We start from the raw sequence: 23593 nt of genomic DNA, 5'->3' as shown, positions 1-23593 counted from the left end.
TTTCAGATAAGAGGAAAAAATTATCAAGGATGATAGGGATTTAGTAAGAGTAATAAGTATTAATCCAAATGACTTTGATTTAACTAATCCACAGAAATATCAAACTTTTCAAGGTTTATTAGAAATATGGCTGAATAAAAATCAAAGGAGAAGTTTGTCTTTTTAGTTTCATTAGGGGCTAAATATTCCTCTGAATAAAGATTCCAGCAGATGGAGCTTCATAAAAGGAGGTATTAATAAGTATTAATAAGTATTAAAAGATCTATATTTAAAAATCTTGAATTGTAGTATTCATCTGAGTTTATTACTAAAAGAACTTATTTTTAGTGTGCATAGGCATTAACTACATTGGAAGAATTTGCTAGAAAAATAGTCACTGAATTTCAGGTAACACTGAGAAAATTGAAAGTTAAATTTTTAGATTTACATTAAATATAGGTGTATGCCGTATGTGTGTGTAAATCTAGCAAAATACAAAATAAATTTTTAGAATCATTGTATGGCTTGAACGAAATGGATTAATTCATGAGGATAAAATCAAGAATAAATGATAACGTAATCTGATTTTGACAAGAGTGCACATTGAGACAAGTGGAAATACACATCAAACAATTATATGAACATCCATTAATTTATTTTAAACTTATGCACCAGTCCTTAAAGCATGCTTTTAGTATTGACAATAAAGCTCATAAAGAGCACAAATGAAACTGGTGTGACAATACTCAACAACATAGGAGAGTGGTGTAAGAGAAGACTATTGTTCAGAGCTTCTATGTTAGCAAGACACCCATGCATCAGAACACTGTCCACAGAATATTGGCACATTAACAATTCTGTAATTACTAAATGATTTATTACAATTGTACAAGAAAATTTGAAGATTTTAAAATATGTTTCAACAATTTTGATGTTTAAAAAAAAAATAAATAAACATGTTCCTACAAGGTGGTTGAAGAGATTAAAAAAAAGATCTTTTTACAATAAATTTTCTTTACAATTTAATAATTTCAAAATTATTTAAAATTATAGTGATAGTTTTTACCAAGTGCTGGCCAAGAAGCATGGACATGCTTTCCAACTGGATCTATACTAATGGCATGCACTAACTAGCTAACCCAAACATGCTTCATATTCAGCCTTTCCAGAAACTCAAAATTAAGGCTTTCATTTTAGAATTTGAGCTCTCTATGCAGAGAAAAAAAATACTCGATATTTTATATATTTTCTGTGATTTTCTTGAAACTATTTAAAAAAAAATATAATTACTAATTGAGAGGTGATATGGTATTGTAAATTGAATGTGTTGTGCTTGCATGCATACACACAAGAACTGTTCAATCAGTTAAATTTATTTCTATTCCATAACAAGAATGAAAAAAAACTATTATTTTATATATTTTAGCCAAATGGAAGTTATTTCTATGTCAAATTTTTTTTTAAATGAAACCGGTTGTGAAAATATTAGAGATATAGGGAATATATGTAAAATTCTAATGTTTGCTAGATTAAATCAAAAGCCTACGTACTGTAGAGAAAAAAAAAATTAAAATGAGAATTTTAAAAATCAGTTTTATTTTTAAAGATTAAGTCTTACTTTTTAATCACTAATATTTTAAACTTTATTTAAAAAAAAGTTGTATCATGTTTTTGAAGAATTAAAGATTAAAAAATAGAACCAGTTTATCTTAAAATATCATTTTAGAGAATAATAACATAATATGATTGGTGCAAATGTGTTTTTATCAATGAAGCCTGTAAAATAACAAAATTCAAATTTTTGCCAACATATATTTAGCATGTGTGTATATTAGTTAACATAAGTATGTTTTGTATATGAAATGCATAGTCAGCTAAAGAGAAGCAGCCTAATCAAAAGTATTTTATGTTGAAGTCAAATTATTTATTATTTTCATTGCAATTTGATTTTTATACTATTCATGATAAAAATCAAATTGTAATGAAGATGATAAATTTATAAAGAATTGCAAAAAAATTTTTAAATGTTCTTTTTCTAAGACAAGCCATAAAACTTCTTTAGATAACATTTTTTATAAACATATAAGAAAATAGCTCCTTTTCTTTCATCTTATAAGGAAAAAAGAAACAATCCAAAATGCCTGAAAAAGACAGCTAAGATAAAAACTGAGAGAGTAATTAAAAATAAAAATACAAAAGAAATATTGTCAAAGAATTTGAGAAAATAACAGCCTCAGTAAAAATGTCTTCTAACTTTATTTACATAATCAGATCCAACATCTGACTATTTACTGTTTGGGCGAGAATTATTTTTGATAATACTTGACATCATGAAGAGTTCTTTAGCTAGTAGTAAACAGTAAATGATAAAAAAAACAAAACCTAATTATATAACATACCACAGAGTATATGAATTCTATAAGCATATATATTTAGACATGCTGCCCTGTCTCAGGGTTATAACCTCAACATTACTGAATATGGTTATTCAGAATTGATATGCTCTATGGGGTTACATAATTTTCTTCTCACTGCTAGACAATTAATGCTGAATTTTCATGGTTGACAACAACAATGAAATTAGACCCAAGCTAGATGAAAATTGTGACCACCCTTTGTCTGACTCCTTGTTTCTTCCAAGGGTTTATAAACAATTTTCTATTTTTGAGTTGGGTTAATTACTTATCACATGGAATTTAGATCTTAAGTAAGTAGTAGCACTAATTATTTCATTAGTTACCTATTGTACAATATACTACATATACAGATGAAATTAATACAGATTCTTTTCTGATGATGATGAAATGAAGTTGATATTAGTAAGTTTAACATTCATGTATGAAGAGCAATCAATAAACATTGGGCAGCTGACAGAAAATGACATCAAAGTTTTTTCTAAAACAGTAAATGATTTCTAAGACTGGAATGCTAGGAAAAAAAAAATGTAATTAAATTGTGAAAATTTCACAAATTGAGATTTAATTGAATGTTCACTAGAGTTGTAATATTTTTCTATCAAAGATCAAGCTACATAAGGGATACATCAGCTCGATATTTAAGAGAAAACAAGAAAGTTATGTTCACAGCTTTCTCAAAGAATTACCATGACCTCAGTGGAAGCAATTCTAGAAGAAAATTAAAATTAGTTAGCAGACTTTGTTCAGAACTTACCACCTCATGATGGTGCTTACCATTACTAATATATCAAGTTTGTAAAGACAAACAGAAGTTAGCCCAGGATAATGGTCGGTTAGTTCAAAGTGAAAGCAAATACAATGTCTTTAACAGAAGACAAGAAAATTAGTTATAAGGAGGCAAAAAGCAAGCGAGATTTAAGCTCAATATATTTTTTTATGAATAATAAAAGGGACTAAACAGCTCAACAATAAAGAATAAATGATTTTTTGAAAGATTAACAGAATAAAATTAAAAGGAAAAATTTGGCTAATAATCTGAACTGCTTCATCAGAAATTTGTCAAAGAGAAATCTAATGAGCCGATCTGAGGTTTACCACTGTTCAGATCTTTCAAGATACATTTAATTGGTTCAAAAGGTTGCAGTTTTCTGCACTTGAGCAGTGCAAAAACACAGGAGCTATACAGGGCTTGAACTAAAAGCTTAAGAGGCTTACAACAAATAACATCCAAATAGCTACGAGGGTAAGGAAGGAATGGTTAGTATTGGTGTAAACATAAATCTCCATTCCCATGAATTAGGTGGAGATTTTTATAAACGCAGATGGTTTAAGGAATAGATTTCAGTGTCATCCACGAAATGCTCTAATTAATTTCATATGATTTATGTTTGATAATTGGATCACAAAGACCATCTTCTTCAATGCTTGGGATCAGGTATAAATCAAATGCAAACAATTTATGAAAATAAAGAACTTATTTATTGTTTGGTAATTGAAATTATACTAAATGATCTATTTTCAATAAACATTTCCATTATGTTCAGAATGTGGACCTTTATGTGAAAGAGTCTTAACTCATAGAATTAAACTCAATTTACAAACCTCTACCCACCTTGCAGTTTAGAAGTGCTGATAATGGAAAGTAATATTTAAACAAACTTTCATTATTTCATGCAAAAATCACATCACATTTTAGAATGGAAAGGCTGCTGGCCACAATGTCATATCATGTGGATTCATTAAGCATTCATTGGATAACAAACTTTGATAACAAACCAACAGGGGAAAATATATAAAACTATTTTTTTTATGGATTACAAGGCATTCGAACTAAGTAGATAATCTAGCTACTAGATATGCTGGTTTCAAGGTATGTCAAAAATAGATGTAATGCTTACAAGACTTTTATTTAGTTATAAAATATCTAATGTACTTTTAAGAGTAAGGAAAAAAATTAATAAATAAAGGGAAAAACTATGTTTAGATCTTAGTGTTATACAAACATTTAACTAAAGAATTCTATAGGATGCAAAATATTTTAAAAACTACTCTTCATTTAAAGGAAACTGGAAATGCTGAGAAAATTTATAATTTTATATTTTTGAATGGTTTCATAACTAAATTATAAGCAAAACATTACAAATACATTGAAATATAGACTTAAAAGTATAAAAACTATAATAATAGATCTGATCTCAAGCATTTTTAGATTTAATAAACTCTAATTTATGTAAAAGAAAAAAATTTAAATGATATCAAAAGGGAATTGAAAGGCAAAATTAAGCAAAAAGTTGGTAATACAGGGAAACTAAATTAAAAGAAAAAAAAAATTGAGGCTTAAAAATAGAACTTAAATTATTTTAAATGAATAACTGCCTAAACACATTACTCATAGTTTCTTGCACAACCTTGTGGCATTGTCTTTACTTTCAAAAAGTTGCCAACATATCTCCAGTGGCAAATGTTAGTTGAATTCATTAAAATAACATTTAATCTTAATGGCAGTAGTAAATTTTCTTTCAAAACCAAGATATTTCAAAATTTCATCTTGAATTAGTGCTATCTATTATTGTAAATTTATGTAATACTCAATGTAAATATATTGAAAGACTAATGTGCATTTGACATAAAATATCTATCATTTTTTTTCATTAATTTAGTATGGGATTATAAACATCAGCTTGAACATAGCTGGAGTGATACCAAATTTCATAGCTAGGACAGGTAAGGTAGGTAGGCATCCTTTGGAAAAAAGAAGGCTTTGGAAGGCTCCCCTGTCCAACCTCCTCATATTTACCTGAGTTGGTGGTGTCACAGCAGAGTTTTCAGCATTTACCTAAAAGCAAATAACAGAACTCCAATTTCTTATAAATCTTTAGATATTTGTTTTAAATTAGTTTAACGAAGTACAGTGATCAATCCTTCACTTATAAGATAGCTCTAATGATGTGAATTGGCTGTTTAAAAAAAAAAAAACATCAACATGTAATAAAGTTAATTGTTTTAATCTGCAGCTATTTGAGAGCTTCTTTTTGCTATATGATTAAGTAAAAATTAAATTTTCTAAATTAACAGTTAATAATATAAACTTAATTTACAATAAATGAAAAATAACATTTAATGAATATAATATAAAAGAAACTTTAAAATTAAAACTACAGTTTAAAACAAAATATAATTCAGAACTGATTAAATTATAAAATGTCTCAATGCACTCCCCATTTCTGATTATTAAAAGAAATAGTGAAAGCATCCCTTGAGCAACTCTAAACCATTCTACTGCTCACCCCACCCCCATTTACTGAAATATATAAATAAAATTCTTTCTTACAGTTTGAGAAAAGAAAAAATCCTCTTCAAATATTATTGCATCACTCAATATAGAGTTAAATCAAGAGATTACAGAATTTGAAGTAAAAATTTTTTGTTAAACTTTCATCTGAACCAAAAAATATTTGGAACTACATGACTCTAAAACGATGTTTATAATATGTCAAGTAACCTTGACAATTTATTCGCTAGTAATCATCAACATGAGAATTTTAGAAACCATTCTCAATTTAACTAAGTTCTAAATTGCAATTATAGTATTGCAATTTAAATTCTCACTTCAACTCTAATACAGGATATTTTCACTATCTTTTTAATTTCAAACAATAATCATTGGGAGTGCTTACCAGACAGCTTAAAATAAAATAAAATAAAAATCAGATTAGGAAGGCTTTTATGTAAAAAAATAAATGGTTAGATTTTAACAGAATGAAACCCAAATATGAAATGGTTTCAAAATGCAAGCATCAATATGTATAGCTTAAGTAGGATTCTTTCTCTTGTGTGAATTAATGCATTTTAAATCTAATATGTAAAATGTATTTTTTGACTGAAAGATATAAGTTTGAGTGGGGGGGGGGGGGGAGTTTTCTGCTAACTCAAGTCAATTCACATTTATTAAATGTTTTCAGCAACATGGTTGAACATTTCAAAATTACATCATAATTTTAACAAAGAAGTTAGTGAATTTATTCATATAAAAATGAAACTAGAAAAAATTTGATTGGAATGATCTGTTTTTTTTTTTACTACCATCATGTTAACAATGACTGATTTGAATACTGAATTATTTTTGTAAATTCTTTCCTTAAAAATAATTACAATTCAATAGCAATTTGAATTATCTATTTCTTTTTTTAGGTCTATTTTGAAATACTTTTGAAAAATTTTCTAAACATGAATTACTTTACAAAACTGATGTAGTACCATAAACATGCTGTCTAAAAAGTCAGTACTGGTTTCATGTCATTCATCAGATTTTTTTTTTGGAGGTGGGGGGGGGGGGGGGGAGAGAGATTGTAATTTATCTATATAAAAAAAAAAGAATCATTGAAATTTGAATAACTAATTAGCAAAAGCATGAAACAAAACATTGATGTTGTAAAAAAAGAAGTTATATTCTACATGGTATTTTAGTCCATTAATTCTTTTAAATGAATGAGTACTTAGTTTAGATGCAGCTAACATTTAAGAAAAAATTTGCTTATGTAAATTAAATTTTCTATAATGAATTTTTTAATTAAAAATAATTCTGAATTGGGTTTTACAGATTATAGTTACTTCACAAAAATGTTATAAAGCAATAACAAAAAGATAAATGCATTTGAAACTATTAATGGTTTAAAATAAGATTTTACAGAAACAAAAAAAGTTAAAGTTTTAAATTAAGACTGCGAGCGTTACTGATAGTACATGAAATTATAACCTGAAAGTTTGTTAGATATATCAACCTGAGAGACATGTAATCACCATCTCATACATTCAATGAAAGCAGGATATACTAAACAATAACACAAAATGAACTGAAATCGCATGCATAGGCACAATGTCTAACTTGGGAATTAGAAAAGAGACCTTCAAAAGACAAGCAGAAAACCTTTAGTCAATGCAAGTTGACAAGCTACCAAAGCAATTTTTTCATTTAAAAGTAAAGAAGCAAAATAACACATAAGAACTAAACAGATTAGGAACATCTATGGGTCAGAAGTGTACATTGAAGAACTAAATGCAGCCAAAAATGAAAAGAGTTGAAAATATTTTTTGTTATTAAATTTCTTTTCTGAGTTCCACTAAAAGAACAAACAAAAACAAGTAAACCTATGCTTCCCTAATGTATGCACAAATTCTTAAAAATACACAATATTGAAACTATGTATCATCCCCACTCATGTTTGCTTCAGAAAAATTGAATTTCAAAACAGAGCATCAGAAAACTACTTTAGATCTATCATAAACAAAAATTAATAGCATCAATAAGATCCATAATAAATTTATAATAAACTAATAAAATTGTGAAGAAAACGTAGTTTCTAGACAAGTCATTTTAAAGATAACTTCAAAGCTTTAAGGATGTAATAAAAGAGAATTGCTTGTAAAATTTGAACATATGAAAGCGTAATTATTATGCATTTATTTCACTAACTTCAATGGAGGTTCCTATAAAACCATCATTTAACATCCATTTACCTAGCTGGCAAGGATTGAACAGATTGACAGGATCTGACAAGTTAGAAGACTGCGTTGAGTTTCTGTGTCTGCTTTGGTATGTTCACACATAGGTGTGAACATGGAAAGAGAGTGACAAACAAAGCTGGAGGGAGCACATCAATGGCCAATGTGTGAGAAAAATACACTGGAAAATACAGTGGTAAGAGATGAGATTGAGAATGCTGAGTGGGTGACAAGGGGAGGAGACTCCAAAGAAAGGGGGAATTGGTAGCATCTCTGCTCTCATAATTACAACAGCTGAAATAGTGCTGTAGTTTGATCAGTGATGGAAGGAATGGGTGCTGAGAAGATGAACTGTAGGGACAGCATAGACAGAACTATGCTTTTAGGACCTTGTTTTGCTAAAATGGATAGATTTTCTTGAGCACAGTGAACAGCCTGTCATCTCTTCCCTGAAGCTCAACAACTGAGGTCTTCATTACTTTTCCCCTTTTGTTCTTGGATCTCCCTCTTCAATAGTTCCTTGCCACATTTGGTGATCAGCACTCTTTTATGCTGCACACCTAGCAGAGCCTGCTAGTTTTGATTTTTTCTAGTCTCACATATCCTCTGCATTTACAGCTCATGTTTCACTACAATGTAACATTGCGGTTTGCAGACAAGCATCAAACAAACTGCTTTTCATCCTGAGAGACCTTCATTACCAACAGCAATAATAGCTCTGAACTTTATCTTGTTCTTATTCTTGCAACTATACTTTCAGAACATCCTCCTCCACTGCTAATTAGGTCATCTAGGTAACAGAAGCAATCTACTACCCCCAGTTACTCTCCTGGGTATTTCAAAAAATCTATTTTTTCACAGGTTTTTGGTGCTTATTGTTCCTGTGCATCAGCCACAAATTCTACTCTTAACCTTCCTGTGATTCCACTGCACCTCTTATGAGTCCATAATTTGCACTGGGTACACCACACGGAATTTCCACCTACACCTTACCTATATATGAAGCTGGGCTATTTGCTTGATAGTAAAGACCAAAGTTTTGATAAGCAGGAAAACAAACAAGGTTCTACTCCTAAGTTAACTTTAAGATCCCTTGATTACAGGTTTTGCTTCCACATCAGGATTTTCTTTTCTAATTCTACTATAAATTCAGCTATAAGAACAAGGTCATCAGTATAGAGGATTCCTCATGGGTACCCAGTCTTAAAACTCCTCTGTTATGGTCTGGAGGATTGTAATAAATAGGAAAGGACTGAGCCTTAGTAAACACAAACTTACACACTAAAGCTGTTGCTGTATTAATTGCTAACTCAATAGTTATTCATCATCTACAACTAGCTTCTACAGTGACCACCAGTTCAGGGAATGAGAGGCTCTGCTGAAGGCTTTCCCTAGGTTCATGAATGCTATGTACAGCAATTTATTTTTGGTTAAATACTTCTGAAGTTGCCTAACTAGAAAGGGAGCATCAATAGTTCTTAGTGGCACAAAGCCAAACTGCATCTTATCTAGTCTAATTCTCTTCCTAATTAAGAGAGTTGAGCAATAACTCTCTCTGTAACGTTCATGACCTGGTTCAGCAATTTGATACCTCTGTAATTATTTGTAAGGCATCTCCTTTAACCCTGTCTATAATGTGGCTACATCAGTTACTGGGTATGACAGCTTCCTGTACAACCTGATTGGCTATGCAAATAATTAGGCCATATCCTTACACCGCCAGATACTTTGAGCATATCAGCAGCGATTTGTAATGGACTGAAGGCTTTTCCTTCTTTCATATCCTTAATTGCTTTCTCTATAAAGCTGCTGTCAACTATAGTACTAGGTCCTCTGTTTGACCTACATTGGGGAGACTTTTCTCCCATGCATTCTCTAATTGAATTCCCCCATGAATGCATAAAACCAATAAAAGTACAAAATAATACATGTACATGAAATGTTATCTCTTTTCATTATAATTATTTTATTTTTACAGATGTTGGAGTAGCTTCAAAATTATCACAAATAGAAATATTGGAAAAATGTGATGTTTATATCTTCAACAAAGGATAGGAAAACAAATGTAACAGGAATCAAAATTAGAGTTATTGGAAAACTGCACTAGGGTGCTCGCATTTTTAATATAAAGCTAACTGTATGAAACAAAAATTATTTTAACAATAAGAAAAATTTCAAAGCCATTTGGATTAAGAAAATTTGAGAGAAGATTGAATTTTCCCTTCATCATCATAATCATTTAACATCTCTCATGCTGCCATGGGGGAAAAGTTTAACAGGAGCTCCAGAGCAGCATCAGGCATCATTTTGTCTGTTTTGGCTAGATGCTCTTCCTAATGCCAACTACTTTACAGAGTGTACTTGGTGCTTTTAATGTGGTGCCCTTCTCAAAGCAAAATGGTAATCAACTTAACAGCAGATACCTTTACAAATAAATTATTTTGGATGAACACGTTTTAAAATTTAAATGAACTTTGTGAAGTTTCTGGTCATATTCAAGTATAATGTATAATAATTGGTTAGATTACAAATATATAGAGAGAATTAGATTTAAAAAAAAAAAAATTCAACAGGAGAAAAGTCTGTTTTTTTTAAGAAAATTAGAGATGGGCAGATCCAAGCCAGTAGGATATTTGACCATCCTCCTTTACATTTGAATTTCAAATACTGCAAAAAACGCTTCACCAGTGGACTAATCAAAGAATACTGTTTTTTTTTTTTTAAAGAAAAGCTTGTTTATGATTTGATAAGTTTTAGTATCAAATTTTCTCATCAGATTAATGATTAGAATGTGATACTAAGTGCTATTTTTTTTAATGAAAGCTTGACTCCATACGAACAAGATGTGGTAAATATTCCATTTTCTTGGATAGCAAGAACAGAATCATTACATATAAAAGTGTTATGAGGATATATTTTCTCAGCCAAATATTAGAAAGATTGTGAAAAATTACAAATTGTAATTAGTGTTAAATTGTTTAATCATAAACATATATAAATATGAAAGTTGGTTTTCTTAATGTAAGTGGACAAAGAAATTGTACAAGTTTTGGCAAAAGTCAATTTATATTCTTTGCGATAAAAATCCTTTTCCACACAATCTCCTGACTTGAATTAGAACGTTTGTTTAATGAAGAGTAAAGAAAAAATACATCATAAGGCTAACAGATTTAATCTTCAAATTTTCTATTCAAAGAAATGTTTCAACTTAATAATCTCTGGATATAGAGACATATCCGCATGATTAAATCAATAAGGTATGATAAACATTCGAAAGAGTGATGGTTTATATCCTCTCACTGGTTCTACATGAGGTCCATGGCCAAGCCAAACACTCCTTAGAACAATCCGCTTAACTGTAAATGAGGGTCTGTATAAGTACAGCTGTAAATAGCAGGAATACTCTAATGAATTTTATGCAACACTGATTTCAAATCTTCATATGGGTCTGAAAATCCAGTAGATACTTTATCTGTAACAGGAACATCTATAATAGTTATCACTGACATTCAAACAACTATTGTTAGAATAAGGAAAGCCTAATTTCCTTATGTAGAAATTAGTAAATTATTTATCTAGATAGTATCAGTTTCCGTTTACACTCCAAACGCTGATACATTAAAATTTAATGGTACAGATTGTCCAAATTGTTCTCGATTTACAGTTTCATTAAATAATGGGCCCCAAATACAGTGAGCCAGGCTAACATAGGTTACATGAACTTGCCTAGCTACAAGTGCACACCAGTGAGTGCAATGTAACTGGAGTAAAACTTTGTAGTTGAGAGATCCAATGTCAATTGAGAATGAAGAATTCAATACTAGAATGATGACACCAGCTCAGAAATAACATTCAGCATGAGAAAAAAAAACAAAAAAATACAACAAACAAACTAGTGTTTAAATAACAAATTCATCAGTTGGCAATGAAATGTCAATGAATATCATGACAAATATACTTCTATGATTAAGTATACACTTTCTCTAAATACACGATCAGATTTTTAGTTAAAAAAAAAACAAAACCCCACAAGAAATTATATTTGCCTTATTGCAGAGTTAAATTAGAATTTAAAACAATTTCATTTTTAAATGAATTATGAATTTGGAAGGATATTACAAATACAAGTGAATATACAAACTAAAGGAATGTAAGAAAAATCAGATCATAAGTTATGAAGGATCAAAAGTAGATTCCAAGAAGTTTATTAGTGAATACTCCAAAAACATGCCGAGATTACACACAAACATACACACAAAAATTCTAATATTTTCCTTTGACTTACAGTTGTCCTTGAACAATATTTTCTTCTCATTTTGAAATACAATTTTTTCAGTGAGAAACTGAATAATTATCATAAGTAAACAATGACCATTGTGTTTTGGTAACTGTAGAATTTCAACAATTTAAATTAGATAGCTGAATAACTATACTGATATTTATTAAAATTTATTAAAATTAAAATAAATTTTTTTAAATGCAGCTGAAAAATAATATTTATTCACAACCAATATGGTGAGTTGAAATGAGTTTAACAAACCTGGGCTGATATTCCTATCAACAGAAGCCACTGTTGCTTTTCATCGGTCCGGTAATTGATGACTTGACATCCAGCAAGACTCGAATGACGATCGAACATCTTTTGGGGTTGAGAATCTCCTGTAAAAGTATTTGATAAAAGAATTAAAATTATTTAGAGCTGTTGATTGTTACATGTATAAAAGTGACAGAGTTTAAAAAACAAGACTAAAACAGAGACGAATATGACCTTTAAAAAATTGTAATGAAAATAGCACTATTTAAATTAGCAGCTATCAACTAAAATATTTAAGAAAAAATTTCTATTTTAATTTAAACTATGGTTGGTAAGTTGACTTACTGTATATACTTAAGTACAGTTGCATCTTTTACCAAGAAAATATAAAAACCACAGGCATGTGGTTTATCCACTGAACATACAAAACATATATACAATGTAATGTTAGCTGACAGGGCTTAATACTAATATATGTAGGACTCGTTATTATAGCTTAATCAAACACACTAACAGAAATTACATGTTTTCTAGGATTTAGACATGGGCAAAAGTAGCGGCACTCTAAGTGGTTATTTTGTATTGCTTGTTTATTTTTATGCCTGTCACTTGAGGGTCTAGTTTATAGCATTATGCCAATATATTGTTATAAATTAAGCACTTTTATGAATGAATAGTAAGTTGTATCAGATTTGTGCTGATAACATTGTAAAAATAAACTAAAAAAGAAATTAATAAAATTTAATATATATAAATAAAATACTGAGGTTTATAAATTTGTGAACATCTGATCCAGTTTTGTATATCTAAAATGTTGACATACTTTAAATGATTTTAGTCAATTATAAATTTAGCAGTTTTCAAATAACATTTTGTTTGCGACTTTATATCAATTTTCATTCCAACTAGGCTCTTAGATGATAATTGACAAGAAGTTGAAGAAAAAATAGGGAGCAAACACCTTTGAAACATCTCACAAAGAGAAAACCAAGCAGAAAATAAAAGTCAAGGCCATAGCCCACTAGCTGGAGATAGAATCTCAGACAACAAAACTATGTGTTAATGCAAACAAGTTACTAAAACATTGCATACTGTAGAAAACATTTTTTTTAAAATGAAATATGAACACAGGATCTGAACTGAACTTGAAATCAAGCAAGGACTGGAGCACTGAAATCTAAATTGAAAAAGTTTTTCTTTTTTTTGTTCAAATTTCAGATTGAAATTGCAAGATTTTCAATTTTTCTTCTATGTACATTGCACACAAATACTTTATTGAAGGGCAAAAGATATATTTTGTATAACTATCTTAAGAGAATATTTATTAACCTTCAGAACTACATGCTCATGTCAAGTCAATTTACTGTTACAACTTCAAATTTCAACAGAAAACTCATTAATCCCAGAAATAATTTTAAATATTCTATTAAATTTTTTTAAAAATATATGCATAATATATGAAGAGAAGAAAAAAGAAGACAGCTGAGTATTTAAGAAGTCAGGTTCACAAACATTTTATCAGAATTCATAACCTAAGGCAAGGCACTTTATCACTAACTGGAAAGCAAATACAAATCTTACTTCATCTTAGAACATTTAACTGGAAATCACTAATTATAAATACATACAAAACACCTAAATTTGCAGATGTATCTGTGTTCCATTAGGGTGTGTCTTGTATTTCTTGTTGCTATAGATTTTTAAAAATCTGCAAATTTAAAATGTTTGCATGTGTTCCTGCTTTAAAACAGTATGTTATTTCCAGATACAATCATGTGATGAGTATCTTCAAACTTAAAAAATTGATCAATATAATTAGCCTTGACAACAATATAAATAAAGGAAGTATGCACAAAACTGATCTGAAAATGGAAAAAATAATTGTTGGCAGGGATATAATAACTGAATAAAAATATAAATAGTGGCAGTAAGAAAAAACAATGGGTGGAAATTGGGGTGGGGATTATTTAAAATGTCACAGCAATCAACCTGAAATTAAATTTTAACATATTTAAAATTAGTGTTTCTTGATTGCAACAAGTAATGCTTTTTGTTCTATTTAATAATAACAATCCACAAGTTAATTGGAGTTCTAAAACACTTACTCAGAATGGGTGGTTACTTGAAACTAGAACATTAATTCAGAAAGATTTTTGTTGTTTTGAAAATATTCAATTTGAGTTCAGAAATAGGTTTTCTTTTGGAAGAATTAATTAAGTTCATTAACATGAAACAAATTTTCATTTCAACTACATTAACACTAGACATTATATAGATAGTCAACTTAAGCTAATTACATTTATTTTAAAGGAATTTACATACTAGGCTATAAGATATTTTCAATGTTTTAACAAAAAAAAAAAAAAAAAAAAAAGTGGGGAATAAAAAATATCTTTCTGAATGAATAACAAAGATTCTAAGTTTGCTGTTGGCATTACACAAGGATTTCAAGCAGTTATGGGTTTTGAATAAAAAATATATAAAAATAAATTAAAAAGTGGCGTGGGTGTGGGACCCAAAACTAAGAAAATAATCTAAAACCTTCACTGTTTGATACCATTTAAATTTCCCAGAAAAGGAAAAATTTAGAGATTTAGACAGTTGTATCGTTTCGCATCTAATATTTATGGTTTTAAAAACATGGTTCAACATAATTTAGTTAAAGTGAAAATTACTCTTCCACAAAATTTATATCAGAATTAGATTTATGAATTTTATTTAGTTCCAATGGTGGGTGTTCTGGAGTCTTTGAAAGTAGATATACATTTCAATTGTTGGTGGATTATGAATTAATTAAACTTTATAGTAGGAAAAGGGCTTAGTTGAGCAAATCAAATTTAAGAATTTCTGAGAATAAACTAAGAAACAGTAATAAACAGATGGTATCGCAGTTCCAACAGAACCCCCCCCCCCCCAGCCAAGTATTAAATTTACAACTAATTTAAATTTTATATAATTATAGCCACTCAATAAATAATCGGTTAAAATTAGTACTAAAATAATTTTTGCCCCAATAGAAAAAAAAAAAAACCTATGTTAGTTTTAAGCTGATTATATTAAGCAAATAACTAAATTGTATCTGACTGCAGCTTTATAAAATGTACCTTTATACCAAAGAACTAATAGAGGATTTTCCATACTCAACTACTGTGAAAACAAATACAAGTTTTATTGGTTCAAAATTTTTAGGACAAATCTTATATATAGCTTAAAAGGGTATAAAGTATATCGTTGCTATTATGTTAAACTGTCATATGTCCAAATACTTTTTTTTTTCATTATTATTTTTTTTATTTTTATTTTTTGCTTGCAGTAGCTGGTTCTTTTGGTCAAGCTATCGCATTTCCAGCTGCCAAGATAACAAAAATTGTCAAAGTGTAGTACAACAGTTTTGCTATGGAATGGTGAAACTATTTTTTTGTTTTCTGAAAAAGCAGCATTTTGGACTTGCAACACTTTTGCATAATAGCACCAATATGCAATTGGAGTGATGTGAAATAAAAGAGTTATTTCTTTAAAACTTAAAAAAAAAGAAAAAGAAAATGTACTTACAATATTTTACTAATATATCAGTGTATCAGAGAAACTTCAGAGATTTGCATTTAACATAAGTGCCTTTGAGAAATTTCTCAGAGAAAATACTACAGCTAGTGCCATTCTATGTTTGTATACACATTACATACCAGCATTTTAATTTAATGCTGTTTCAAGTGTGCATGTTGATTCAATTCTAGCCTGTCTAGGTTTTGCAAAAATCTGCAAATGTTTTGTTTCCTGATCACTATACTAAATTATAGTACAGCTTGTCTCAGAACACCTGGGGGTATTTGTCAAATTAGACCAAAACACCATGTTTAGCAGTCCAGTATTCTGCTCAAAGCCTTGTGGGTTTAACACAAAAGCCTCTGAAAAGATTGAAACAAATATTACAACTAGTGCAGATCTATATTTGTATATACACACTGTTATATACACAGGTATTTTAATCTAAAGCTATTTCACGTGTGTATAAATATTTAACTCATGTTCTCCAAAACAAAAAAAATTCAGAAACTAGAATATAGCTGAAGTGTTGACAAAACTTAATTTGTAGATACTTAAAATTATTATTTAGAATAATTGTGAGAAATATCAAAAGAAAAAAAGAAAAAACTTATCCCTCAAAAAACTCAATATGACAAAATAAAGACGTCTTAGGACAATTTTGAAAGCTTATAATTAGCTGGGTTCATTCAGTGAAAAGAATATATATATAATGTTAAATCTCTGATAAATCTAATTAGAGACTAATTAAAAAATGAGAAAAAATGTGCAATTAGTGATTGATTCAGTGAGAGAGTGCTTGCAATTAAAATATTTTTAACTCCATTTAAATCATATCATTCAAGACTACAATTTTATAGTTTATGTAATAGTACAATATAGCGGTTATAATTGTTTAAAACATCTGAGTTTACTGGTATTTAATTACTGACATTTCTGAGACTGAAACATTAACTGTGCTGGAAATGTATTTTAAATGATTTTTTTTTTATTTATCCTAAGGAGCTATCAGTGTAGTGTAAAACCATATAATCAGTATAATTGAGGGGACGTGAAAATAATCATTTCTAATTTAGGCACAAAGTCAGCAATTTTGAGTAAGGAAGGACTAGTTGATTAAACTGACCCCAGTACTTAATTGGTACTTCATTGACCCTGAAAGGATGAAAGCATGGTTGACCTCATCAGGGTTTGAATTTAATGTGTAAGAACTGGAGCACACACTGCAAAGCATTTCCCCTGCAGCATTCTAATGCCTACCATTTTGTCACCCTTTTGATATGGAAACAAACATTGCAGTTCATGTATAATTTAATTCCAATTCCAAACTATTTTACCTCCTCAAAATTGCAATACAAAAAGAAAGAAAGAACAAACAACAAAATTCAAGTGATGGAGAGGGATAAACAATCTCAATTTATAAAGGTGGAAGGAGAAAGAAAAAAAAACAACTGTCTTCAAAACCAATAGTCTAACCAGTGGTGAAAATTTTTTTTATACATAAACTTGAATATATTCTGGTTTTTAAATGTAAGTATAAAGAACAATAACAAAAAAAGTAATCAGAAACAAAAAGAAATTTGAAGCAATCATGCTAAACAATTCAGTTTAAAAAAAAACCCAAAAAAACTCGCAACCCTCTAAAGCCATGTTCAAGAAACAACCAACATCCAAAATTTTAAGACCATGCCAAAGCCAAGATCTCCAAACATTTGGAATATTCCTTAATTGAATGCAAAAGTCAGTGAATTTTTTTTACTATAAATCTTTATAAAAAAAAAAATCACTAATTGCTTCTAGTGTAATATACAAGATCTAATGAGTGAAAAAAAAAAAAGTTCCTAATAATATAATTATTCAGTAACTAATTATTATAGACAACAATCAACTAAATAGCCAACTTCACATTATGAAGTCATAATTTTTGTATTGTATATTTCAAAGTTGATCTCAAAGAATATTTTAAAATATAAAATAAAAATGATTACTTAAATGCTCCATAGAAGTATGAGCAACACTTCTATATTAATCAGAAAGAAAACTTGTTTGATGCCAAATCAGAGAGGGGCCCAATTAATTCAAATGTTATTAAGCAACTAAAGCTATGCCAGCAATCATAAAATTCTTGATGTTTAAAGGAGGTGTGTGTAACTGAAGAGGAACATGTAAAACAAGCAATAAAGTCAATCTTATAAGCTTCTGCAGAACAAGTTTCATGCCAATATTCTACTCAAAATGCTATAGAAAATGCAGCCGAATAATTAAAGCTATTTATTTTACTCAAAGTATTTTTTAGAATTTTTCTGCACAAGTGAGAAGCCTGGCTAAGGGAATTTTTGAAATAAAAATTTAAATATGGTTAACTTCTCTAAACAATTATAGGAGCTAGTGGCTTACCACTTATTTGTATAACAAATAAAAATATTACATCTTTCTGAAAATGATTTTGTAAAAATTCTTCTGTATTTTGTACCAACTGAAACTAAAACAAAATGAAAAGAATCTGCATGCATGTAACAACACATTCATAGTGGTAATATGCAGAAGCTACACTATATCACCTCCCATTGCTACACAAGAACAAGCTATAGTTGAAAGGTTTCTCATAGGACAGAGATACCTCCAGATCACTAATAAATGTAGGTCAAGTAAAACTGATGTGGCTAATGCGACATCAGCAACAGCCTCCAAAAATATCAACTTTATGAAGTATAACATTAAAGCAAGAACCATCAACAGTACTATTAGTTGGAATACACAAGTATTATCTTACAAGAAATACAGCAAGCTGGAATACTTCTACACTTCTGATAAAGAATATTAATATACAAGTTCAGCTAAAACTTTCAGCAACTGCAGGCTTAACAAGCCTGTTATTGTTTTTCTGACAGATACCCCCACTCCACAATCAAAAAATACTGAGGAGAGGTCAAAGCCATCTACAAAAACAATAGCTTTAATATGTTTGAGCTATATATGCAAAACTCCTACTTGTTATTGGATTTAAATTTACACTAAAGCCATTAATGTGCTTAAATAAACATTTCTTTATGCAATACTCTTGGAAAGCAAGAAAGTTCTCAAAGACATAACTAAATTCTAGTGCAAGCTAATGATACTGTTAAAGTATGCAAAATCTTTATACCAGTTCAAAAGTTAATGCTAAAGCATTAACAAAATAAGCTTTCCACTTATAAAGAGCAATTTAGAGAAAAAAAAAACGTGCACATGTATACACATGCTGGTACATGTTAAATATGCATGCACACATTTGAATTAGCTTCTTCACATACTAAACCGAAAAACATTGTAGTAAGTTCAACCTTTTCAAAAATTAAGTTTAAAAGTGTGAAGAGATTCATCTAATTTGAGCAGTCATACTAATTTTATTTCAAGACAAAATTTAGATCTATTAACTAAAACAAATCGAGTTAATCTTAAGGTAAGTATTAAGTTATTGTTTAGAAATAAAGAATAAAAGCATTTTTCTTTAGACTAATTAAAAATATATAAAATTTACATTATGCATCAAAAAAGCTCTCTATTAAGGAATAAAATAATATAATTAGACAAAGACCATACATATAAGTTATCTATATACTCTCTCCTTGTCTATCATACACATATGAGAAATTATTTTTATAACAAAGTAGTAAAGTATGATGGAAGAGATGGAAAACTACAAAGGAAATCTTAAGGCCAAATCAGAATATATTCAAATATATATAAAAAGTATTTGTTTTCCTTTTTTCAATATAATATATTTATTTAGTTAAAAAATAATTCATGGAAATTACATACATAAAAAAAAAGATCAATTACAGTTATAGGCTGTAATTATGCACACTGGTTAAACTAAACTTTTAGCTTGATGACATGAAGGATAATACCATTTGGATAATAAATAGGTTTGATAGAAAGTATAGACAAAAAGGGGTGAAAAGAAAATCCTACATAATATAAACATTTTATAGCTATCACAAATAAAAAAAAAAAAAAAAATTAAAAGGAGAATTTTTTTAAAAACAGTTTGATGGCACTGAAGAACTTGCAAAGAATTATTCATTCTCTATACCAAGATTTCCTCCACATTATAAAGAATGCTTTCTTGCAGAAGTCTAAGATTTTAACCAGTTGGTAATTTAACAACTAAAAATGTGATCACACGTGTGTGTGTGTGTGTGTGTGTGTATATACATATATACACATACGCACATATTCAAACTGAATACCCTAAGTCAACAGCAAAATTTAGTTCAGTTATTGGACATTATACACTTCACATTTTATCTTGAAATATGGACATATTTTCACATAATATTTAACAAAAATTCATTAATATTGTAAAATTCAACTAAATAATCTAAAGCTCGAATTTACAATTCATAAATGCTCTTTTGTAAATATAAATATGAAAATTTGTATTTAAAAATTGCTTGATTAATGCATTTAGGAAATGATTAAAAGTAAATCAGGTTTAAAAGAAAAAAGTTAATTGATACTGGAGAAAGCATTCTCATAATTCTTTTGGGAGCATTCCAACTTTGAACAGAACATAAGCCATTATTAATAGAAAGAGTTGTTCAAAGAAAGTAATTTTACCCAACCAAGAAGGAGAGCAGAAGAGAAAGCATCATTGGAAAACCAGACTAATGAAAAGTAACAAACCTGCTTCACCATTTTGTCCTGTAAGTAAGAAGATGTCACATGTTTCATAAATGAAGAACTAACTTCAAAACTCTATGAAATCACTTTGTTGGTTTGAACCAAACATTATGTATGAGAGAATTAAAAAAAAAACACTAAAAGCAATAATGAAAAAAGTGCAAGAAGCTTAGGGCTTAAAAATTTAAATTATATCGCCTCATAAAGTGGACAAAAAAAGACTGAAATAAAAAGTATAAGCATTTTCCTTTGTCAGTGTTCAATAGGTGTTCACTATGAAAAAAATAAAATCAGGCACCTAAACAATGATGAATAAATGAAGAAATGATATTAATATTCATGTTGATAAGATGTCTGGTCATAATTCACAGAACACTAATTTTTAGACTACAATATAAATAAATTTAATAAATCAAAAGAGAAAATGCTGTAACTTTGGACTATCTAAAAACTGTTGAGAACAGAATTTTTAAGCTTTAACAGTGACTGTTGGAAACAGAATACACTATTCCTAAAAAGAGAAATTGCAGAATTAAAAAAAAAGATTAACCGTTTCACTGCCATTTTTCTATGTTTACATGGTTTTCTTTTACTTGCCAGTTGGAAGAATTCGTTTCAACACCAGATGACATTACTGCTAACCCCTTGCCTTTAAAGTAGATAAAGGCTTGTGCTAAGATTTGTACTTAAGGACCATGTAGTTAATAGTCTAGTAGCTTAAATGTAAACTCCTTTTCTTCTTGCTTTCTTTTCTTTGTTGTAAATTTTAATGACTTATAAACTTACAGTATCACATTTAATAAGAACATTTAATATGGCCAGCCCATTATAGCTTTGTGTGGTGGTATTCTGCGACAATGTCCTTCACTCCACACAAAGCTACGATGGGCCAGTCATGTTGCAAAGTTCACAATTGTTGGACATGTGCTGTTGTCAAATGGTACCTGCACAAACAGAAGAGACCACTCAGAAGACCTTCAATCAGGTAGGAAGAATTATTTAAGAAAAATGTTTGGAACAACATGGAGGAGAATCTCAAGAGGATGAGGGGAATAATGCAAATGCTGTGCCCAGTGGACTCAGCACCAGACAGCCTGGTTGATCCAGGTGATTTAACATGAAGCTTTAGGTTGGTTTTGTAACATTACATATTAAATCAGTTAAGAAAATTAAGGAAAACCAATTACTATATAAAATATAGTAAACTTGTAATATCATTTAAATTTATAAAAGCAACATCCAATTTCAAGCTTACAAAATCAGTTATTAAAAGACTTTTGTAATGACAGTTCTCAATGCAGCAAACTTCAATATTTTATGAAGAATAAAAAGATAAATAGTACTTATACTATAGACATTTTCATTCTTCATAAAATATTTAGTCTGTACCTACTGCACAGCCACCCCAATTCTTGAAATTAATGTAAAAATATGTAACAGCTCTATACTATCATCAGCAAATGTGACACCAGCACTCCTGAGGTCAACACATAATTTGCAAGGCTAAGTTGCCGTTCAATCACAGTTGGAAAGCAAACTTCTTAACCACATAGCTATGCCTATATACGAGAACTGATCAATAAGTATCTGGACTATTGCCATAGCAATGAAGCTAAAGCATACAGAGTAAAGCTGCTTGGCACAGATTGACCTTGAACTCTTCTGTACATGCGCACTAAGTTTTAACATTCTAGCTCACTTCTGCTGTTTGCAGTAATGTGTGTTGCATGTGATAATCGCATTGATCATTACAAAGAAAGTTGTCATGATGATATCTGCTCAGAGGCTGACGGAAAGTTGCAGAAAGTGTATGGAGAGGAGTGTATGAGCCGCACACAAGTGTACGTGCCGTTCAGACATTTCCACAATGGCCAAAAAAATGTAGTTTGTGATGAATGTTCTGGGAGACCTGCAACCAGCAGAACTGAGAAAAACATCACAGATGTGCATACAGCTGTGAGGGGAAATAGTTGAATCACTATCTGTGAGTTATCAGAGGAAGTGCAGATTATTTATGGTTCAGTTCAGTCCATTATTGCTGAAATTGGGTAGGAGGTGTGTGTCTGCCAAGTTTGTGCCAAAACTGCTTTTAGCTGACCAAAAAGACACTCGGTTTTCAGTTGCACAAGATCTTGATTGTGTCGAGAAGGATGAAAACATCTGAGCAGGTATCATCAAGCTTTTGGCAAAATTTGATGCAAATTCTCTGCTCAACTTTCTCTGTCATGGACAATGCGACGATCACACACTACTCACCTTCCTCCCAAGCACTGCTGTAAACAGTAGAAGTGAGTGAGAATGTTAAAACTTAGTGCACATGCACAGCAGAGTTCAAGGTCAATCTGTGCCAAGTGGCTTCACCCTGCATGCTTTAGCTGTGTTACTATGGGAACAATCTGGATAATTATTGATCAGACCACGTACATTATTTAAAGCAGTCTAAAATCCAGAGTTCTATTTCACTGTATGACAATCGAGTTAAATGTTTTCCACTGTAGCTTTGGATTTACCATTGCTTTGCAAGTAAAGTTTGGTAGAGGGAAACTGTGCAGGAAGTCTATCAAATGAAATAAATAAAAACCATTTTGAATTAAAACGATAGCTGAGAAACTTATTCTATCAATTGAGTATAATTAACTGGAAAACCTCTTGAAAGCAGTGCTTCAGGATGGCAACAGTCCAATGACTAGAACTTGTAAAGTGTAGTTATACAAAAAGAGGGAGCAAGTGATTTAAAAAAGAAAAAAAAAAAGCTGACTAAATTAAAAATGCAAACGTTGCGTTATGGAATATCATGGTATAAAATATTTCTTTAGGGATAAATAGAAAGTAGAGATGACAAATTCAATAGAATGAGTAGAGAGAGCAACAGTTCTCTCTCTCTCTCTCTTTCTCTCTCTCTCTCTCTCTTTCTCTCTCTCTCTCTCTCTCTCTCTCTCTGTGTATGTGTGTG

The 23593-nt window shown here is 29.8% G+C and overlaps 1 protein-coding gene across 4 annotated transcripts in view; it reads right to left on the bottom strand.

The window, feature by feature from the left end:
* The window catches only part of LOC106873753 (clathrin heavy chain 1), a 101895-nt gene that overhangs the window by 39460 nt on the left and 38842 nt on the right, over positions 1–23593 (bottom strand). Inside the window, exons 4-6 of one of the 4 annotated variants that reach the window (XM_089354017.1) lie at positions 20644–20661; positions 12439–12557; positions 5194–5232 (exon numbers count right to left, since the gene is read on the bottom strand). In XM_089354017.1, the coding sequence (XP_089210143.1) occupies positions 5194–5232; positions 12439–12557; positions 20644–20661 (176 nt within the window). The remainder of the gene's footprint in view (positions 1–5193; positions 5233–12438; positions 12558–20643; positions 20662–23593) is intronic. The other 3 variants (XM_089354018.1, XM_089354020.1, XM_089354021.1) reach the window with 3 other exon arrangements.

This window comes from Octopus bimaculoides, chromosome 6 (assembly GCF_046866305.1).
Source record: "Octopus bimaculoides isolate indiv1 chromosome 6, ASM4686630v1, whole genome shotgun sequence".
NCBI lineage: Eukaryota > Metazoa > Mollusca > Cephalopoda > Octopoda > Octopodidae > Octopus > Octopus bimaculoides.
Note: the sequence above shows the minus strand (reverse complement) of the source record. Positions and strands in the feature narration are given on the sequence as shown.